The 20,832-nt window shown below is 46.5% G+C and overlaps 1 protein-coding gene across 1 annotated transcript in view; it reads left to right on the top strand.

Moving 5' to 3' along the window:
- The window catches only part of casr (calcium-sensing receptor), a 72,894-nt gene that overhangs the window by 26,882 nt on the left and 25,180 nt on the right, over nucleotides 1-20,832 (top strand). Inside the window, exon 4 of the mRNA XM_086006827.1 lies at nucleotides 15,464-15,694. Within this exon, the coding sequence (XP_085862953.1) occupies nucleotides 15,464-15,694 (231 nt within the window). The remainder of the gene's footprint in view (nucleotides 1-15,463; nucleotides 15,695-20,832) is intronic.

Genomic DNA, 20,832 nt, shown 5'->3' on the forward strand with positions numbered 1-20,832 from the left:
GGATATCCATTCCTCCTTTAAATTGAGTTTCCTTGAAAACTGTTAGAAGCCCTTGTGGCAGGCTATGCGAATTGATACAGTAATTGTTATTTAACATGCTGCTTGAGTGTTCTAAGAGGTTTCCCTTTGCATTAATGAGTTTCCCTGGCACCCTGGTGCTGATAGAAAGAGGGTGATGGGTATGGAGGTGAGTGAAGGCAGTACGAGTGGTAGAAAGTGTGTATTGGCACCAGTGCCTAGATTTACTTCAGATACCCTTGTGAGATCATCGAACCTTTTCCTAAACTGTAGGTAGTTCATGGGGTGGTGAAGTTGCACTGTTCGGGCAGGATTTTCCCATCGGAGGCGGGAGAGCTGGTTGGTGGGTTCCAGTCCCTCTCCCATGAAAATGATTTTCCATAGATTGGCCTTGTTAAGCCCGCCCTGCGGGGTTCCCAGCCAATTAACAGGAAGCGAGTCTGATTACATCATTTGATGCGTCATCAGCCGGTTTCCTTAAAGGGACCACGGCCACATTGATTTTGACAGTTGTGTTGTCAGTGCTCTACAGCATTGAGGTGCTTCAAACACTGACAGGCACTGCACAAAGGTGCACGGCTGCACCCAGGCTCTCACATGACTCCCTCCATATGCTTATGGAGGGAGTCATAGCACGCAGGGAGGTTCTTTTCCCTTCCAATGGGCGGAAGAGACCTCCCCAGGAGATCAACGCAGCTTGATTGCACATTGCACAGGAGGGCAAAAGCAGGGATGTCATCAGGAGGACCTGGCTGCAGTGGCGCAAACCTTTCAATGATCTCAGTAAATCACGAAATGTTACTGCAAAGCTACACTCAACCTCATCCTGCTGTGCCTCTCATCACATCCCCATCACTCTGCCTTCCCTACCCTACTCCTGCATATGCTTACTCACACCAACTTACCTTGCACCTCCACCCATCCCTCTCTATCCACATTATCACTTCTCCATCTCACTAGCCACCCCTCACACTCACCCTCATCCTAGTCCAATCATACCAACTAACAACACACAAGGGTAGGCACTTTGATGTGTTATGCAATGTTCATGTAAAGTTTCTGTTAATGTGTTGTCAAACATTGAAATCTTTATTTTCAACACTTTGCCTTATTATACAGATCTGTGTTCACCTTTGGAAGTGTCTTAGTGAGTTGTAGTGAGTGGTGAGATATAACGGTATCCCTCGCAATGGTGATGATTGTGAAAGGAATGGCTTGGTCATTGTAGGAATGCTTTATGGTGATGGTGTGGGGTGGTGTTAACCTTGCGCATCATGTGGCAGCCAGGGTGTACAGCATCAAGTGAAGTAAATCTGGCCATGGTGATGCCATCGCTGGCCTCCCGGGCAGCAATGTTGTCGGGTGCTGATGCCCTGTGTCCTGTGCAGCATCAGGTAATTGCGGAGAAGGTTGGTGGTGTTGTTGGTGATGTTGGTATGCCTGGTGCTGCTCATGTTGGGGCTGATCGTGGAGGGATTCAGAAGACCAAGGTGAGATTTTTTTAAGGACACCGATGTTGCTGGAATAGATGGCAGCTGAAGTTGCAATGGCAGAAGCGATCTGTCGATGGTGAGAGAGCTTGCTCCAAGGGGATGACAGTGCATATAGAGTTAATACATAGAAACATAGAAACATAGAAGATAGGAGCAGGAGTAGGCCATTTGGCCCTTCGAGCCTGCTCCGCCATTCAATGAGATCATGGCTGATCATCCAAATTCAGTACCCGGTCCCTGCCTTCTCCCCATATCCCTTGATCCCTTTAGCCTTAAGAAATATATCCAACTCTTTCTTGAATATACTTAATGAACTGGCCTCCACCACCCTCTGTGGCAGAGAATTCCACAGGTTCACCACTCTCTGGGTGAAGAAATTCCTCCTCATTTCAGTCCTAAATGGCTTACCCCTTATCCTTAGACTATGACCCCTGGTTCTGGACTCCCCGGCCATCAGAAACATCCTTCCTGCATCTCGTCTGTCCAGGCCTGACAGAATTTTATAGGTTTCGATGAGATCCCCTCTCAATCTTCTAAACTCCAGTGAGTATAAGCCCAATCGACACAATCTCTCCTCATACGTCATTCCTGCCATCCCAGGTATCAGCCTGGTGAATCTTCGCTGCACTCCTTCCATAGCAAGAACGTCCTTCCTCAGGTAAGGCGACCAAAACTGCACACAATACTCAAGGTGTGGTCTCACCAAGGCCCTGTACAACTGCAGCAAGACATCCTTGTTCTTGTACTCGAACCCTCTTGCTACGAAGGCCAACATACCATTTGCCTTCTTAACCACCTGCTGCACCTGCATGCTTACCTTCAGCGACTGGTGTACAAGAACACCCAGGTCTCTTTGCACTTCCCCTTCTCCCAATCTATTGCCATTCAAATAATAATCTGCCTTCCTGTTTTTGCCTCCAAAGTGGATAACCTCACATTTATCCACATTATAGTGCATTTGCCATGTTTCTGCCCAATCACCCAACCTATCCAAATCGTGCTGGAGTTTCACGACATCCTCCTCACAGCATACCCTCCCACCCAGCTTTGTGTCGTCTGCAAATTTGGAGATATTACATCCAATTCCCTCGTCCAGATCATTAATATATATTGTGAACAGCTGGGGTCCTAGGACCGATCCTTGCGGTACCCCACTAGTCACTGCCTGCCACTCGGAAAACGACCCGTTTATTCCAACTCTTTGCTTTCTGTCCGCCAACCAGTTCTCTATCCAAGTCAATACCTTGCCCCCAATCCCATGTGCCTTAATTTTGCATACTTATCTCTTATGTGGGACCTTATCGAAAGCCTTCTGAAAGTCCAAATACACCACATCCACTGGTTCTCCCTTATCTATTTTACCAGTTACATCCTCAAAAAATTCCAGTAGATTAGTCAAGCATGATTTTCCTTTTGTAAATCCATGTTGACTTTGTCCGATCCAGTCACTGCTTTCCAAGTGCTCTGCTATTACATCTTTTATAATGGACTCTAGCATTTTCCCCACTACCGATGTCAAGCTTACCGGTCTATAATTCCCCGCCTTTTCTCTACCACCTTTTTTGAATAGTGGGGTAACATTAGCTACCCGCCAATCCATGGGTACCGTTCCAGAGTCTATCGAGTTCTGGAAGATGACCAGCAATGCATCTACTATTTCTAGGGCCACTTCCTTAAGTACCCTGGGATGTAGATTATCAGGCCCTGGGGATTTATCGGCCTTCAGTCCCATCAATTTTCCTAACACCATTTCCCTACAAATACTGATTTCTTTCAGTTCCACCCTTTCATCAGACCCTATGTTCCCCGGCATCTCTGGGAGGTTATTTGTGTCCTCCTTTGTGAAGACAGAACCAAAATATGTATTTAGTTGGTCTGCCATTTCTTTGTTCCCCATTATAAATTCCCCTGATTCTGACTGCAAGGGACCTACGTTTGACTTCACCAATCTTTTTCTCTTCACATATCTATAAAAGCTTTTACAGTCAGTTTTTATGTTCTCTGCAAGCTTACTCTCATATTCTATTTTCCCTTTCTTAATTAATCCCTTTGTCCTCCTTTGTTGAATCCTAAACTGCTCCCAATCCTCAGGATTATTGCTTTTTCTGGCCAATTTATATGCCCTCTCCTTGGACCTTATGCTATCCCTAATTTCCCTTGTTAGCCACGGTTGGGTCACCTTTTTTGTTTTATTTTTATGCCAAACTGGGATGAACAAATTCTGTAGCTCATCCATTCGGTCTTTGAATGTTTGCCATTGCCTATCCATCGTCAACCCTTTGAGTGCCATTCCCCAATCAATCCTACCCAACTCGCTCCTCAGACCATCGTAGTTTCCTTTATTTAAATTGAGAACCCTAGTCTCCGAGTCAACTACTTCATTCTCCATCTTAATGAAGAATTCGATCATATTATGATCGCTCCAACCCAAGGGGTCTCATATAACAAGATTGCTAATTAATCCTTTCTCATTACATAATACCCAGTCTAAGATGGCCTGATCTCTGGTTGGTTCCTCGACATATTGGTCCAGGAAACCATCCCATAAACACTCCAGGAATTCCTCCTCCACAGTATTGTTACTCATTTGGTTGGCCCAATCTATATGTAGATTAAAGTCACCCATGATGACTGCTGTGCCCTTATTGCACGCTTCTTTAATTTCTCTTTTAATGCCATCCCCAACCTCCGCCTTACTGTTTGGAGGTCTATAAACCACTCCCACTAACGTTTTTTTCCCCTTAGTATTTCTCAATTCTACCCATACAGATTCCACCTCATCAGAGCTAATATCCTTCAATACAATTGTGTTAATCCCTTCTTTAACCAGTAATGCTACCCCACCTCCCTTTCCTTTTTGCCTATCTTTCCTGAATATCGAATACCCCTGGATGTTGAGTTCCCAGTCCTGGCCTTCCTTGAGCCACGTTTCCGTAATCCCAACCAAATCGTATTTGTTTACTTCTATTTGCGCAGCCAATTCATCCACCTTATTACAAATGCTCCTCGCATTAAGACACAAAGCCTTCAGGCTTGTTTTTTTAACGCTCTTAGACCTATTAGAATTATTATTTACTGTGGCCATGTTTGATTTAAACCGTTGATTTCTCTGACTGCCACTTTTGTTTTTCTCCTTCCTATCTTTTGCTTTTATCCTTGTTTCCCTTTCCTCTGTCTCCCTGCTCAGGTTCCCAACCCCCTGCCATTTTAGTTTAAACCCTCCCCCACAGCACTAACAAACACTCCCCCTAGGACATTGGTTCCAGCCCTGCCCAGGTGCAAACCGTCCGGTTTGAACTGGTCCCACCTCCCCCAGAACCGGTTCCAATGTCCCAGGAACTTGAATCCCTCCCCCTGGCAACATTCCTCTACCACACACTTACAGCCTCCAGACAGATCAAATGTGGCTTCCAAATCTTGAAATCAGACACCTCTGACATTTGAAAGTGAACTGATGTGTGAGTTCAGCTTTTATACTGCAGTTGCAGCTGTGAATTATGCAGCTCGCTGCTACTACCGACATACTTACCTGACGTGATCTCCGAACGTCGTGAAAACCATTTAAAATGTGGGAAAATAGAAAAAGGCTATCCAAATAGCAATTAACAAGCACTTAACAAGGAGTTAAGTGTCGTAAATCCCTCACCCGCTGCTTGGTGTCGGGTCTGCTCTGAGATCGCAGACCTGATACTTTGGAAACTCACACGGAGGCGGGATTGCGTCAATCATTTTGAATTTAACAGCTGACCTGCCTTTGAACCCGCCCTCTGAGCACCGGCAAAATCGCAGCCTTCATCTCTGGCAGCACCCTCCATACAAAAACATCCTTTCAAAAATGTTTTACCAGGATCATAAATAAATATAAAATGCGAGGGAGAGCTCAACATTTTCTTCCCATTTATTATTTTAGAAAATTAACAGATATGTATTACAGGACCAATGGAACATATAAATGAAACATTATCTAATGAAAGGTCTTGTTCACTAGTGCGTACCACACCCTCAATGTGTTTGCCATATCTTAACTCTGTATGTCATATTCAATGTCTGAAGCTGACACTGATACTGTATATGGCTATGGTCAGGCTGCACCTTAAATAATCTTTTTTCATTCATAGGATGTGGGCATCGCTGGCAAGGCCAGCATTTATTGCCCATCCCGAATTGCCCTTGAGAAGGTGGTGGTGAGCCGCCTTCTTGAACCGCTGCAGTCCGTGTGGTGAAGGCATTCCCACAGTGCTGTTAGGGAGGAAGTTCCAGGATTTTGAACCAGCGACGATGAAGGAACGGCGATATATTTCCAAATCAGAATGGTGTGTGACTTGGAGGGGGACTTGCAATTGGTGGCATTCCCATGCGCCTGCTGCCCTTGTCCTTCTAGGTTGTAGAGGTCGCGGGTTTGGGAGGTGCTGCCGAAGAAGCCTTGGTGAGTTGCTGCAGTGCATCTTGTAGATGGTACACACTGCAGCCACAGTACGCCGGTGGTGGAGGGAGTGAATGTTTAAGGTGGTGGATGGGGTGCCAATCAAGTGGGCTGCTTTGTCCTGGATGGTGTTGAGCTTCTTGAGTGTTGTTGAAGCTGCACTCATCCAGGCAAGTGGACAGTATTCCATAACACTCCTTACTTGTGCCTTGTAGATGGTGGAAAGGCTTTAGGGAGTCAGGAGGTGAGACACTCGCCGCAGAATACCAAGTCTCTGACCTGCTCTTGTTGCCATTATATGGCTGGTCCAGTTAAGTTTCTGGCCAATGGTGACCCCCCAGGATGTTGATGGTGGGGGATTTGGCGATGATAATGCCGTTGAATGTCAAGGGGCAGTGGTTAGATTCTCGCTTGTTGGAGATAGTCATTGCCTAGCACTGTGTGATGCGAATGTTACCTGCTACTTATCAGCTCAAGCCTGAACGTCGTCCAGGTCTTGTTGCATGCAGGCATAGACTGCTTCATTATCTGAGGAGTTGTGAATGGCACTGAACACTGTGCAGTAATCGGCAAACATCCCCATTTCTGATCTTATGATGGAGGGAAGGTCATTGATGAAGCAGTTGAAGATGGTTGGGCCTAGGACACTGCCCTGAGGAACTCCTGCAGCAGTGTCCTGGGGCTGTGATAATTGACCTCCAACCACCACAACCATCTTCCTTTGTGCTAGGTATGACTCTAGCCAGTGGAGGGTTTTCCCCCCGATTCCCATTGACTTCAGTTTTACTAGGGCTCCTTGATGCCACACTCGGTCAAATGCTGCCTTGATGTCAAGGGCAGTCACTCTCACCTCACCTCTGGAATTCAGCTCCTTTGTCCATGTTTGGACCAAGGCTGTAATGAGGTCTGGAGCCGAGTGATCCTGATGGAACCCAAACTGGGCATCAGTGAGCAGGTGCCGCTTGATAGCACTGTCAATGATACCTTCCATCACTTTGCTGATGATTGAGAGTAGAGTGATGGGGTAGTAATTTGCCGGATTGGATTTGTCCTGCTTTTTGTGGACAGGACATATCCTGGGCAGTTTTCCACATTGTCGGATAGATGCCAGTGCTGTAGCTGTACTGGAACAGCTTGGCTAGAGGCTGGCTTCTGTGATGGTGGGGACCTCAGGAGGAGGCCGATATGGATCATCCACTTGGCACTTCTGGCTGAAGATGGTTGCAAACGCTTCAGGCTTGTCTTTTGCACTCACGTACTGGGCTCCACCATCATTGAGGATGGGGATATTCATGGAGCCTCCTCCTCCTGTTAGTTGTTTAATGGTCCACCACCATTCACGACTGGGTGTGGCAGGACTGCAGAGCTTTGATCTGATCCGTTGATCACTTAGCCCTGTCTATAGCATGATGCTTCTGCTTTTTAGCATGCATGTAGCCCTGTGTTGCAGCTTCCCACCTCATGTTTAGGTATGCCTGGTGCTGCTCCTGGCATACTCTTCTACATTCTGAACCAGGGTTGGTCCCCTGGCTTGATGGTAATGGTAGAGTGATGGATAAGCACCAGATTGTGGTGGAATACAATTCTGCTGCTGACCCACAGCTCCTCATGTATGCCCAGTTTTGAGCTGCTAGATTTGTTCTGAATCTATCCCATTTAGCACAGTGGTAGTGCCACACAATACGATGGAGGGTGTCCTCAGTGTGAGGACGGGACATTGTCTCCAGAATGACTGTGCGGTGGTCACTGCTACCAATGCTGTCATGGACAGATAGATTGGTAAGGACGAGGTCAAGCTGATTTTTCCCTCTCACCTGTCGCAGGCCCAGTCTGTCCTTCGTCCTTCAGAACTCAGCCAATAGTGGTGCTACCAAGCCACTCTTGGTGATGGCCTTTGAAGTGCCCCCACCCCGAGCCCTAGCTACTTTGTGCTTCTTCCAAGTGGTGTTCAACATGGAGGAGTACTGATTCATCAGCTGAGGGAGGGCAGTAGGTGGTAATCAGCAGGAGGTTTCCTTGCCCATGCTTGACCTGAAGCCATGAGACTTCATGGGGTCTAGAGTCAATGTTGAGGACTCCCAGAGCAGATTTCCTTCCCTAATGAACCAGATGTGTTTTTACGACAATCTGATAGTTTCATGGTCATCATTACTGATATTAGCTTTTTATTCCAGATTTATTTAATTAACTGAATTTAAATTCCCCAGCTGCCGTGGTGGGATTTGAACTCATGTCTCACAGATCATTAGTCCAGGCCTACTGGATTAATAGTCCAGTAACATTATCACTATGCTACCATTCCCATTCAGGTTTTGGAGGCTCAGGAAGCAGTAAAGAAAAGGACCGCAAGGCTGATTCCTTCGAGTCAGAGGACTGAGTTATAAGAAAAGAAAAAAATAATTCTACTAGCTTACAGAATTACCCTAGAGTTTGTTATTAGGAAGGGTTGTCAAACTAGTTCGACTACATTCAAATTAACCTTGCATTGTGTCGCAAATATTAGCTTTATATCGACCAAATAGGTTTGACCTAAAATCTCATCCTTAAAAGGAGGTGAATGAAAGGGATCTATTGCTTTCCACATAAATATTCTGTGGCTCTTTTTCACAATGAACAAGGGTTCCAATTTTATAATTACTTTCATTTTACATTTTATTTTATTTATTAAATATATTCAGAATTTTAAGTCAGCCTGCCAGAAGTGGAATAGAAAAACTTTACCCTGAGCAGAGTTTCAAGTTAAACTATGACGGCAGGTCAAAGGGATATGTACAGATAACTGTAGCTGTAGTAAAGACAGCTGCTTTACGGTAGCTGTAGTAAAGACAGCTGCTTGACGGCAGTCGTATAAATAGGAAGCCATCTTGGCCATGCGGCAGTACTGCACGAGCTGGCACTGACTCAAGACCTAATAAAGAGTATTCAACGATATCTACTCGTAAGCCTCTTAATACTAAGATATAAGATAACATTACATGGTACCAGGATTTATAGAACGCACGATACGGGCATACCACAACAATGGAAGGGATAAAACCACCGACTAGCCTGCAACTTGAAGGAAATCTGGATGAAAATTGGCGCGAATTCAAACAATGCTTTCTTCTCTACCTCACAGCGATCGACGCCACGACTAGCTCTGGAACACATAAGGTAGCTTTGTTGCTAACAGTGGCTGGCTTGCAGGCAATCAAGCTGTATAATACATTTACGTTTGCAGCTGAAGGTGACAAAAATGATCTGGACAAGGTGATAGATTTGTTCGATAAATACTGCACACCTAAAAAGAATGAAATGTTCGAGAGATTTGTTTTTCGCTCCCGCGTGCAAAAGCAAGGAGAATCCTTTGATGTTTTTCTGACGGACTTGAAAACAAAAGCACAAACATGTAACTTTGGAGACTTGAAGGAATCGATGATACGCGATCAGGTCGTTTTCGGAATACTTGACAAGAAGGTGAGGGAGAGAATGCTTAGGGACAATGACTTAACTTTGGATGCTGCAGTAAAAATATGTCATGCTAGTGAACTCTCAGCCATGCACACGCAAACATTCGATGGGAGAACTACAGCAACGGGCGTGAGAGCGCTGGGACTGGACAACCTACCAGTGGATGTAGTACCCAGAAGGGACACAAGAGGGTGCACAGAGTTCAGGACTATGACGCCATACGATTGCAGACGGTGCGGCAATAGACACGGCAATAGACAATGTCCGGCTTATGGGAAGAACTGCGCAAAATGTAAAGGCAGGAATCACTTTGCTAAAATGTGCTTTTGGGAAGAGAAAACCGAAGGTAAAAAGACAGTGCATGCTATTGAGACTGAAGACACGGAATCAGAGACTTTGTATGTTGGAATGGTGCAAAATGACTTAAAACAGGGTAAAGATATGGAAAAGGAAGTACATTCCGTAGGACTAAAGACTGAAGTTTGGATAGCCCCCTTGCTGGTAAATGGCACCATTGTTCCCTTCAAGCTAGATACAGGTGCTAAGGCAAACCTCATAAGCTGGAGTGATGCATGGAATCTCAAAGTGAGACCAAAAATACTGAACAAGACAGTGGCTTTGAAGGCGTACAATGGACAAAGTATTGAAACAAAAGGAACGTGTAGGCTGAATCTTAAGGTAAAAAATCGCATTCACCCATTGACGTTTGTTATAGTGCCTGAAGGACATGAGTCACTGTTGGGGGATAAGGCATGTGTGGATTTGGGCTTGGTAAAACGAGTCTATACTATTAATGAACTGAACTGTGTGCAGGGTGCCCCCCAAGACAGTACAAATATAAAGCATGATGCTATAACACACAAGTACGCAGATGTATTTCAGGGTTTTGGAACACTGCCCTTTACATACTCCATCAAACTGAGAGATGACGCACAACCTGTGATTCACGCACCCAGGAGAGTTCCGGTGGCCCTCCATGAGAAACTGCGGAAAGAGCTAAACCGCATGGAGGGACTAGGTGTCATAAAGAAGACTGAGGAACCGACTGACTGGGTAAATTCCATGGTTTGCGTCAATTCAAAAAAGACTGATAAATTGCGTGTCTGCATGGATCCCAAGGACGTTAACGCTAATATAAAAAGAGAGCACTATCAAATCCCTAAGAGAGAGGAAATAGTCAGCGAAATGACAGGAGCAAAATTCTTCTCCAAGATGGACGCCTCGCATGGATTCTGGCAGCTGAAACTTGATGAAGAGAGTGCTAAGCTGTGCACCTTTAACACCCCGTTTGGTCAATACTCTTACCAGCGCCTGCCCTTCGGCATTAGCTCCACCCCAGAAATCTTCCACAGAGCAATGGAGCAAATCATCGAGGGCCTGGATGGTGTGCGGGTGTACGTGGATGATCTGGTAGTATGGGGCTCCACTCAGGGAGAGCACGACACCAGACTGGAAAAAACACTTGAGGATACGGCAGTATGGACTCAAACTAAATAAAGACAAATGTCAGTTCAGCGTCAATGAAATCACATTCCTCGGGGACAAGATTTCTGCAGAAGGGATTCAGCCAGACAAGTCAAAGGTAAAGGCCATACATGACATGGAAAAACCAAAGGACAAGAAAGGGGTTCAGCGGGCCCTTGGCATGGTTAATTACCTAGGGAAATTCATTCCAAATCTGGCAGTGAAAACCGCTCACTTGAGAAAACTGCTGCACCAAGAGACAGAGTTCCAATGGGGACACGAACATGAGAATGAATGGAAGGGGCTGCTACACATTCTAGCAAGTGAACCCCTACTGAAGTTCTTCTGCCCTGAAAAGAGGACAAAAGTGTCCACAGATGCCTCTAAGGATAGATATGGGGCTGTCCTTCTACAGGAAGATGAAGGAGAATGGCGACCAGTGGCATATGCGTCACGCTCCATGACGGCTACAGAGTGCCGGTATGCGCAAATAGAGAAGGTGTGCCTGGGCTTGGCATTTGGGTGTGAAAAATTTCATACCTACATCTATGGACTTCCCAAGGTTATCCTAGAAACTGACCATAAGCCACTGCTAGGGATCGCAAAAAAGAATCTGTGTGACATGTCATCACGGATACAGCGCCTAATGATGAGACTACAATGTTATGATTTTGAGCTCACATATGTGCCAGGGACACAAATGTTCATAGCAGATACACTATCCAGGGCTGCACCTCGTGCCACACAAACCAGTGAAACAGAAGAGGATGTGGCCCTTCATGTGGATATGGTCTATGCAGCATTGCCCGCCTCACAGGAACAACTATCAAAGATAGCCACAGAGACATCAAAGGACCCTGTTCTGAGGAAAGTGATGAGAAATCTTCAAGAGGGTTGGAAGAAAGGGTCATGTAAACAATATCATCATATTCAGTCTGAGCTTTCTGTGGTCAATGGACTACTGCTTAAGTGTGACAGGATTGTAGTGCCCATCTCTATGCGACGAGAAATGCTTCACAGGATACATGAAGGGCACCTGGGTGTGGAAAAGTCAAAAAGGAGAGCACGTGAGGCACTCTACTGGCCAAACATGAACTCTGATATTGACCAGATGATCAGTGAGTGTGCTACATGTCAGGAGTATCACTACAAGCAAACAAAAGAGCCCCTCATTACCACAGAGCTCCCATCACAACCTTGGGAAAAGGTAGGAACTGATATTTTTCACTATGAAGGAAAAGACTATTTGTTAGTTATTGATTATTACTCTAATTATCCTGAGATTGCTCTCCTACCCAGCACCACGTCAAGAACTGTGATAACTCACCTGAAGTCAATCTTTTCCAGGCAAGGCACCCCTCTAACTCTGGTCTCTGATAATGGCTCTCCCTATGCCAGTCATGAGTTTCAGTCGTTTGCTACAGAGTATGAGTTTAAGCATGTAACCTCCAGCCCGCTCTACCCTCAAGCCAATGGAAAAGCGGAGAAGGGGGTACAGATTGTGAAAAGACTATTAAAGAAAACAGCACACAGCAACACAGCCATGATGTCGTACAGGGCGGCCCCGCTGGAAAGTGGCAAGTCTCCAGCTGAGCTCTTACTGGGTCGCAAAATCCGTACTCGACTTCCCAGGCATGTCACACCTGATCACAGAGATGAGGTATGGGCAGACAAGGCCCGGAAACTTCAACGGAAACAAAAAACGCTCCACTGCACTAGTGCCTCTACAGGAGAAGGATGTAGTTCGCATTGAAGGGCCTGGGTCATGGAATCAAAGAGCCACCGTTCTACAACAGGTCGCCCCCAGGTCATACAGTGTCATGACAGAAAATGGCAATGTGTATCGCAGAAACAGGAGGCACCTACTGAAAACCACCGAGACCTATCAGCCGCAGGACAGAGAGGATGAGCTGATGATGGAAATCCGACAGAGTGACGAGGAGACGAGGGCAATGCCACAAAGTGATGAAGTACACAGGGGTGACAATGAGACAAGGGATCCGTGTGGTACAGACATGAACTTAATGGACACAACTGGGTTGGCCCAGCAAATACCCGCTCAGCTATGCAGGTCACAGCGCACCAGAAAGCCTGTCGTTAGACTCGACCTGTAGACAAGGGAAAGACTGTAAACAGCTAATGGACTTCTGGGTGTGGGTAGTGTTTATATGTACCGGCAGTTATTGCAAGGTATAGTTACACTGACAGTTTTTACATGTTGTTAATAGTAATTAATAGTAGTTACACTGACTGTTTTTATATGTTGTTAATATGTGTTCTATGTGTTATGTTATGTTATGGTGTTTACTGTTTATGTCATCGTTGAGGGGGAAAGATGTACAGATAGCTGTAGTAAAGACAGCTGCTTTACGGTAGCTGTAGTAAAGACAGCTGCTTGACGGCAGTCGTATAAATAGGAAGCCATCTTGGCCATGCGGCAGTACTGCACGAGCTGGCACTGACTCAAGACCTAATAAAGAGTACTCAACGATATCTACTCGTAAGCCTCTTAATACTAAGATATAAGATAACATCACAGGATATAAGTACAAAAGTGTAAAAGGCAAGCTTAGGACCGATGTCAGGAAACACTTCTTCACATGAGGAGTGATCAGTACCTGGAAAGTGGGTAAATGGTGTTGAGGTACAGATCAGCCATGATCTACTTGAATGGTGGAACATGCTTGAGGGGCTGAATGGTCTATTCCTATTCCTATCTTCCTATGTTCCTATGGAATGGTCTCTAGGTAGGACAGTAAAGGCAAAATCTCGGGTGTTATTTAAGAAGCTATTAATGGTGTGATGAATGTTTATAGGTTTCTTATAAAGGATGAACCAGATGTATTGGATTATTTCCCTCAACTGTAATTTATCTTTGTGATCATTGTGAAATCTGTGGATCACACCTTAAATGCGTATACTATACCTAGGGAGCCACACCTCTTTAGCACTTCAGTGACTGGTTTAACGAGCCATACTAACTTATCAAATATCTAGAATTGCCTTTCAACTGCCGGAAAAAGCTACCATTAACAATCAGGAACAGCAACTCATAAAAGTGACCAAATTGCTCAAGGCCCCCCCGCCTCCCCCACGCCACCAGCCTCCAATCAGGAACCAGCAACACCCACAAAACAGTCCAATCAAATAGCTCACACAATTTTTTTCAAATTGCACCGGCTATCCATCTTGGGTTTTTTTCCTCCATCCTTCCTCTTTTTTGTTATTTTTTTTCTCAGTTTGATTTAGAAAGTTTTGTTATGTGTCTTGTTCACTGATATCAGCATCTGCCAGAAGCTGTTGTTTTTTTCTTGCTTGAATTAGAAAAAGTTTTTGCTACATTTCTTCTGCAGCCTCTTTTTGTGCACTACAAGTCTATTTGTCAAATTGCTAAATTTGTTTTCCATTTAAATATTCTGTGGCTCTATTTCACAATGAACAAGGGTTCCAATTTTATAATAACTTTATTTTACATTTTATTTTATTTATTAAATATATTCAGAATTTTAAGTCAGCCTGCCAGAAGTCTGCTCAAAGTGATTGAATTTTCTAGTTTTAGTATCTCCGAGCCATATAGGGAGAAAGAGAAATATAACAAAGAAAGAATGGAGACAAATAGAAAGACACAGACAGAGGGAGACAAAGGCCCATATTTTCCAACCCCTACGGGTGTGTACGAGCTGTGTACACACCCGTAGGGACATCAGAAATGCCGGTTTCAGGCATGCGCACATGCGCTGAAAACCGGCACTTCCTATCTGTCAAGAATCCTCTTGACAGATCGCACGCCTGCCTTGGAGAAGGGCCTCTGCGGGTGGAGAGTTCCGCTTTCTGCAGAACCTCCGCCCGCTGAAAACACTTAAAAATCTTACGCCTGATAAAAGCAGATGTAAGGCCTGCTTTTACCAGCATAAGAGTTTAAAAAATCTTTTTTCACTCATTTATAATTTAAAAATACATTTTAAAAAGGTAAGTTTATTTTTAGCCCCGTAAAAAACGTTAATTTTTTTTTTCAAAAAATTAAATTTTTGTTTAAAATATTTAATTTAATGTAATTTTAACTCATTTTAAAAACGTGATTAAAAAAATTATTTAATGTTTTGATGTGTTTTCGGGGTGATCTCCATTCATACTTTTGACAGGTCTATCTGTCAAAAGTATGAAGAGAGATTCCTTTCTCCTGTTGGCTCACCTGGTCCACATGATCCCAGGGACGCTTGTGAACCGCATGCGCCCCTGGGATACGTGGGTCCTGCGCATTTCAACTGTGGACAGGCCCAGGATTGGAAGTGTCCGGACCACGGGAGCCCACCGGTAAGAGCGTAGATTTTTTTCCAACAGGAGGCATCCGCACGCAGGAAGCCTCCGATCAGAGATTACAGGCCAAAGAATTTGAGAGGGGATAAGTGGAGACCATTACATGAATAGAGACAAATGGTAGTTTTCTTGTTATCCATCTGTTTTGTCTTTGTTTCGGTTTGAGCATTGCTATAGTAACATAATACACATGGGTTTTGTAAAAATGTCTGGAGCAACACCATGGGAGATAAACTAGTGAGCTTGAATAAATTGAATATGCAAGGTTTGTTACAATTACTTTCAAATTTCTACCTAGGTTCTCAACCACCTGTTGCATTTGAAGTTTACAAACAGCATGGGCGAGCAGGTCGATTTTGATGATCAGGGTGACCTCAAAGGAAATTATACTATTATCAACTGGCAATTGTCCCCCGAGGATGAATCTGTCGTGTTTCAAGAAGTTGGCAACTACAATGCATATGCTAAACCAAGCGACAGACTCAACATAAATGAAAAGAAAATCTTGTGGAGTGGGTTCTCAAAAGTGGTAGGTGATTAATTTTTGATCACACATCTTATTTTATTCAATATCCCATTTGCCAGGTTTAAAATTCCATAATTTTCATTGACAGTGGGGTATATTTCCTCTACCTCACTCTCCTCCTTTAAGACGCTTCTTAAAATCTACCTCTTTGACTGAGCTTTTGGTCATCTGCCCGTATATCTCCTTATGTGGTTGGGTGTCAAATTTTGTTTGATAACGCTCCTGTGAGGCGCCTTGGGACGTTTTACGCCGTTAAAGGTGCTATATAAATGTAAGTTGTTGTTGTATGCAAAGGTAAAAAAATAATAATTTTACTAAACTACGATGACAGATTAGTAAAAATATTTTTTCTTTGATTTTATACAGAGGAAAATATACCTGAATATATTTTTGTAGATGGTTGCACTTATTGACATCTGTCAAAATATAATGAAGTATTTTGCTACTAACAGTAACTGTACTGGCCGCACTAGACGTGCTCCTATCTAGCTATCCAGCAAGTTAAACACTCATTCATAATAATTCTTCCCTGAAGCGGTTGCTGTTTGAAGCTTTTACTTGAACGAATTTGTGAAACTGTAAACAAAGACAAAGTATGTTTTGTACATAAACTGAGTACTACACATTCGATATTACACAAGATATAAACATATTTACAACAGTAGAATAGACTAATTGTATAACTAACTAACATTTGAACTAACTTCTGTAACTATTAAATATTAACCTTTTACAAACATAGTATTATCAAAATATTACTCTGACAACATTGCTATTATGCTAAGAACTAAAGATACTCACAGATATTGCGTTTGGCCTAACATATGAAGTCAGATTACACTGGATTGAAAATCCCTCATGGAATTCTCCATTACTTAAGTCAGGTTCTTCCTGGTAAAACTGCTTCCTGGGATCAACAGGAAGAAAGGTAAGAAGGTTAAATGACCTCTCACAGGAAGAAAGGAACAAAGGTCAAATGACCTCACACAGGAAGAAAGGAACAGATGACCTTTCCAGCTTACAAACTGTTAACACAATAACTGCCACCAGAGGGTGCTATTGCATGTAAAAACATCCAGGATGTCACAATGTCCATCGGTCCAGAACAGTAACTGTTCAAATACTATTTACTAATACTGCTAGTTTCTCAAACAATGTTGGAACTTAATTTCAAGCTGCTTCCACATGGTAGAGATACAGCATGGACTGGGATAATGTTCAGATGCACACTGATCTGTAACGAATTGTTCATGCTTTGTACAGGAAACTTTTGATTTACCGGCACCTAAATAACTGGAAACCTCGGTTAACCAGCAAAATTCAGGAGTAGGTTTTACTTCATATTGTATTTGCCTTCTGATGCGCCATCAATTACTCAAAAGACTGAGATTAAGCGAGTAACAACCAGGCTTTTATTAACTAAAGAATGAAGGTCTAGTCTCGAGTGGTCGACCCGTCCAGAATACTAAGGGACTGGGAGGTAGTCACTTATATACCTGGAATAGTGGGAGGAGTCAGCCGAGGCATGTCCAGACCTGTACCTAGTGGAATACACATACACATACAGACAGGTATAACAGTGGTTTACCACATTCACCCCTTGTTTAAAAATGAGTCCGGCGGGGTGAAGTGTATTTAAAAGTTTGTGTATTGGAGTCTCTCCGGAGGTCTTGTCTGCCGCTGTGATCGACGTGGCGATGGCAGGGGTGGTGGAGCTTCCGGCGTCGCGTCCCGTGTAGGCTGGGGCACTGGAGTGTAGTCCTCGTGGGTGACGGTCCAAGGCGAGCCGGCTGCTGGGGTTGGATATCGGGTCGTGGGGGGGGGGGTGGTAATGGGTAGTGGGTTACAGCGGTCCCCGAGGGTGTCGTGGGGGGGGGTGGTAATGGGTAGTGGGTTACAGCGGTCCCCGAGGGTGCGAGGTCTCGTATGGAGACTGTGTCCTCCCGCCCGTCCGGGTGCGCAATGTAAGCGTACTGGGGGTTGGCGTGGAGGAGGTCGACCCTCTCGACCAGGGGGTCCATTTTATTGGTCCTCACGTGTCTTCCCAGTAGTACCGGCCCTGGGGACGTCAGCCATGGCGGTAACGCTGTCCCCAATGTGGACTTCCTTGGGAAGACAAACATTTTCTCGTGAGGGGTGGCATTGGTGGCAGTGCAGAGCAGTGACCGAATCGAGTGGAGCGCCTCGGGGAGCACCTCCTGCCAGCGGGAGGTCGGAAGGCCCCTAGACTTTAAGGCTAGTAGGGCGGCCTTCCAAACAGTTGCATTCTCTCTTTCCACCTGTCCGTTCCCCCGGGGGTTGTAACTGGTGGTCCTGCTTGTGGCTATACCCCTAGCGAGCAGGTACTGGCGGAGTTCGTCGCTCATAAACGATGAGCCCCGGTCGCTATGGATATAGCTGGGGAAACCGAACAGGGTGAAGAGGCTGTTCAGACATTTAATGACCGTGGCACTGGTCATGTCCGGGCAGGGGATAGCGAACGGGAAACGGGAGTACTCGTCAATGATGTTGAGGAAGTACACATTGCGGTCGGAGGAGGGGAGAGGCCCTTTAAAATCGACGCTCAGGCGTTCGAAAGGGTGAGTGGCTTTTATCAGGTGGGCTCTGTCTGGTCTATAAAAGTGCGGTTTGCACTCAGCGCAGACTTGGCAGTTCTTGGTCATGGTCCTGACCTCCTCAATGGAGTAAGGCAGGTTGCGGGCCTTGATGAAGTGGAAGAACCTGGTGACCCCCGGGCGGCAGAGGTCATTGTGGAGGGCCCTCAGCCTATCGATCTGTGCGCTGGCGCAGGTGCCACGCGATAGGGCATCTGGGGGTTCATTGAGCTTCCCAGGCCGGTACAAGATCTCGTAATTGTAGGTGGAAAGTTCGATTCTCCACCTCAAGGTCTTGTCATTTTTGATTTTGCCCCTCTGCTTGTTGTTGAACATAAAAGCAACTGAACGCTGGTCAGTGAGCAGGGTAAATCGTTTTCCGGCCAGGTAGTGCCTCCAATGACGCACAGCCTCCACAATAGCCTGGGCCTCCTTTTCGACCACGGAGTGTCTGGTCTCCGGGCCCTGGAGGGTTCGTGAGAAGAATGCCACAGGTCTCCCCGCCTGATTAAGGGTGGCGGCCAGAGCGAAGTCGGACGCATCGCTTGCCACCTGGAAGGGGATGGATTCGTCCACTGCGTGCATGGTGGCTTTGGCAATGTCCTCCTTGATACGGTGGAAGGCCGAGCGGGCCTCTGCCATCAGGGGAAAAGAGGTGGATTTGATCAGCAGACGGGCTTTGTCTGCATAGTAGGGGACCCACTGGGCGTAGTAGGAAAAAAACCCTAGGCACCTCTTCAGAGCTTTCAGGCAGTGGGGCAGTGGGAGTTCCATAAGGGGACGCATCCGGTCCGGGTCGGGACCGATGACCCCGTGTTCCACAACACAGCCAAGGATGGCGAGGCGGTCTATGCGGAATATGCACTTCTCCTTGTTATATGTCAGGTTCAGGAGTTGGGCGGTGCGGAGGAATTTCTCGAGGTTTGCGTCATGGTCCTGCAAGTCATGGCCGCAGATGGTCACATTGTCTAGGTAAGGGAAAGTGGCCTGCAGCGCGTTTTGATCGACCATCCAGTCCATCTCCCTTTGGAAGATGGAGACCCCGTTGGTGACGCCAAAGGGAACCCTAAGGAAGTGATAGAGGCGGCCGTTTGCCTCAAAAGCAGTATACTGGCGGTCTTCGGGGTGGGTGGGGAGCTGGTGGTACGCTGATTTCAGGTCAATGGTCGAAAAGACGCGGTACTGCGCGATCTGGTTGACCATGTCAGCTATGCGGGGGAGTGGGTAGGCGTCCAGCAGGGTGTAGCGGTTTATTGTTTGGCTGTAGTCGATGACCAGGCGTTGTTTCTCGCCGGTCTTAACGACCACAACCTGGGCTCGCCAGGGGCTGGAGCTGCCCTCAATAATCCCCTCCTTCAGGAGCCGCTCCACTTCGGTTTTGATGAAAACCCTGTCCCCGGCACTGTATCGCCTGCTCTTTGTGGCGATGGGCTTACAGTCGGGGGTGAGGTTAGCAAACAGTGGGGGGGGTGGGACTCTGAGTGTGGAGAGGTTGCATCTGGTGCGCGGCGGGCAATTTGGAGGCTGCTGGCTGCGGACTATGAGTGGGGGGAGGGGGCCACCGTACGCCATCGTAACGCTTTTGAGGTGGCACTGGAAATCCAACCCCAGTAGAACGGCAGCGCAAAGTTGGGGCAGGACCAGGAGTTTAAAATTATTGAACACAGTCCCGTCTACTACTAGTGTCACCACGCAGTAGCCGCCAATGTCCGCTGACTGGGACTCGGCGGCCATAGAAATCCGCTGGTGCGCAGGCAGGACTGGGAGAGAGCAACGCCGCACCGTGTCGGGGTGGATGAACCTCTCTGTGCTCCCGGAGTCAAAAAGGCAGTTTATTGCATGGCCGTTTACCTTAACGTCCATTTTGGACCGAGCTAGTTGGTGCGGTCTCGTTTGGTCCAGCGTAACAGAGGCCAGTGTAGGGGTCGGTGTGTCGCTGCGGGTATCAGATGGGGGGGGGGTTGGCAGCCTGCTGCGTCCCGGCTGGTGTCCAAGATGGTGGCGTCCATGATTCCCATGTGGCTGGAGTCGTCCAAGATGGCTGCTGCTGCGGTGGTTCGCACATGGCTGGGGAGGCCCAAGATGGCGGCCCGCACGGCCCACACGCGGCGCTGTTGGGGGCCCAAGATGGCGGCTCGCACGGCCCACACGCGGCGCTGCTGGTGTTCGGGGTGGCTTTGGCCTTGCAGACACTAGCGTAGTGTCCCTTTTTCCCGCAGCCCGAGCAGGTCGCATTCTTCGCCGGGCAGCGCGCTCTGGGGTGTTTGGCCTGGCCACAGAAGTAGCATTTCTGGCCTTGGGATACTGCTGTCTGGCTTTGGGACACTGCTGCGGTGGTTGGGCCGTTGTTGGGCTGTGGCTGGGGTGGCACGGTGCTATGGGGCTGTCCTACCGTGTCCCAGGTTGTCGTTCCCCGCGGCGTCCGCGGTGCAGAGGAGTAGACATCCATGCCCCGGTAGGCTGTGTCCAGCGTTAGTGCGATTTCGGAGGCTTTGTCGAGGGTGAGGTCACTCTGCTCCAGCAGTCGCTGTCGGGTGTAGTTGGACC

The sequence above is a fragment of the Somniosus microcephalus genome, chromosome 14 (genome assembly GCF_052327205.1).
Source record: "Somniosus microcephalus isolate GS21.2 chromosome 14, FLI_Smic_1.0, whole genome shotgun sequence".
In the NCBI taxonomy this organism is placed as follows: Eukaryota; Metazoa; Chordata; class Chondrichthyes; order Squaliformes; family Somniosidae; genus Somniosus; species Somniosus microcephalus.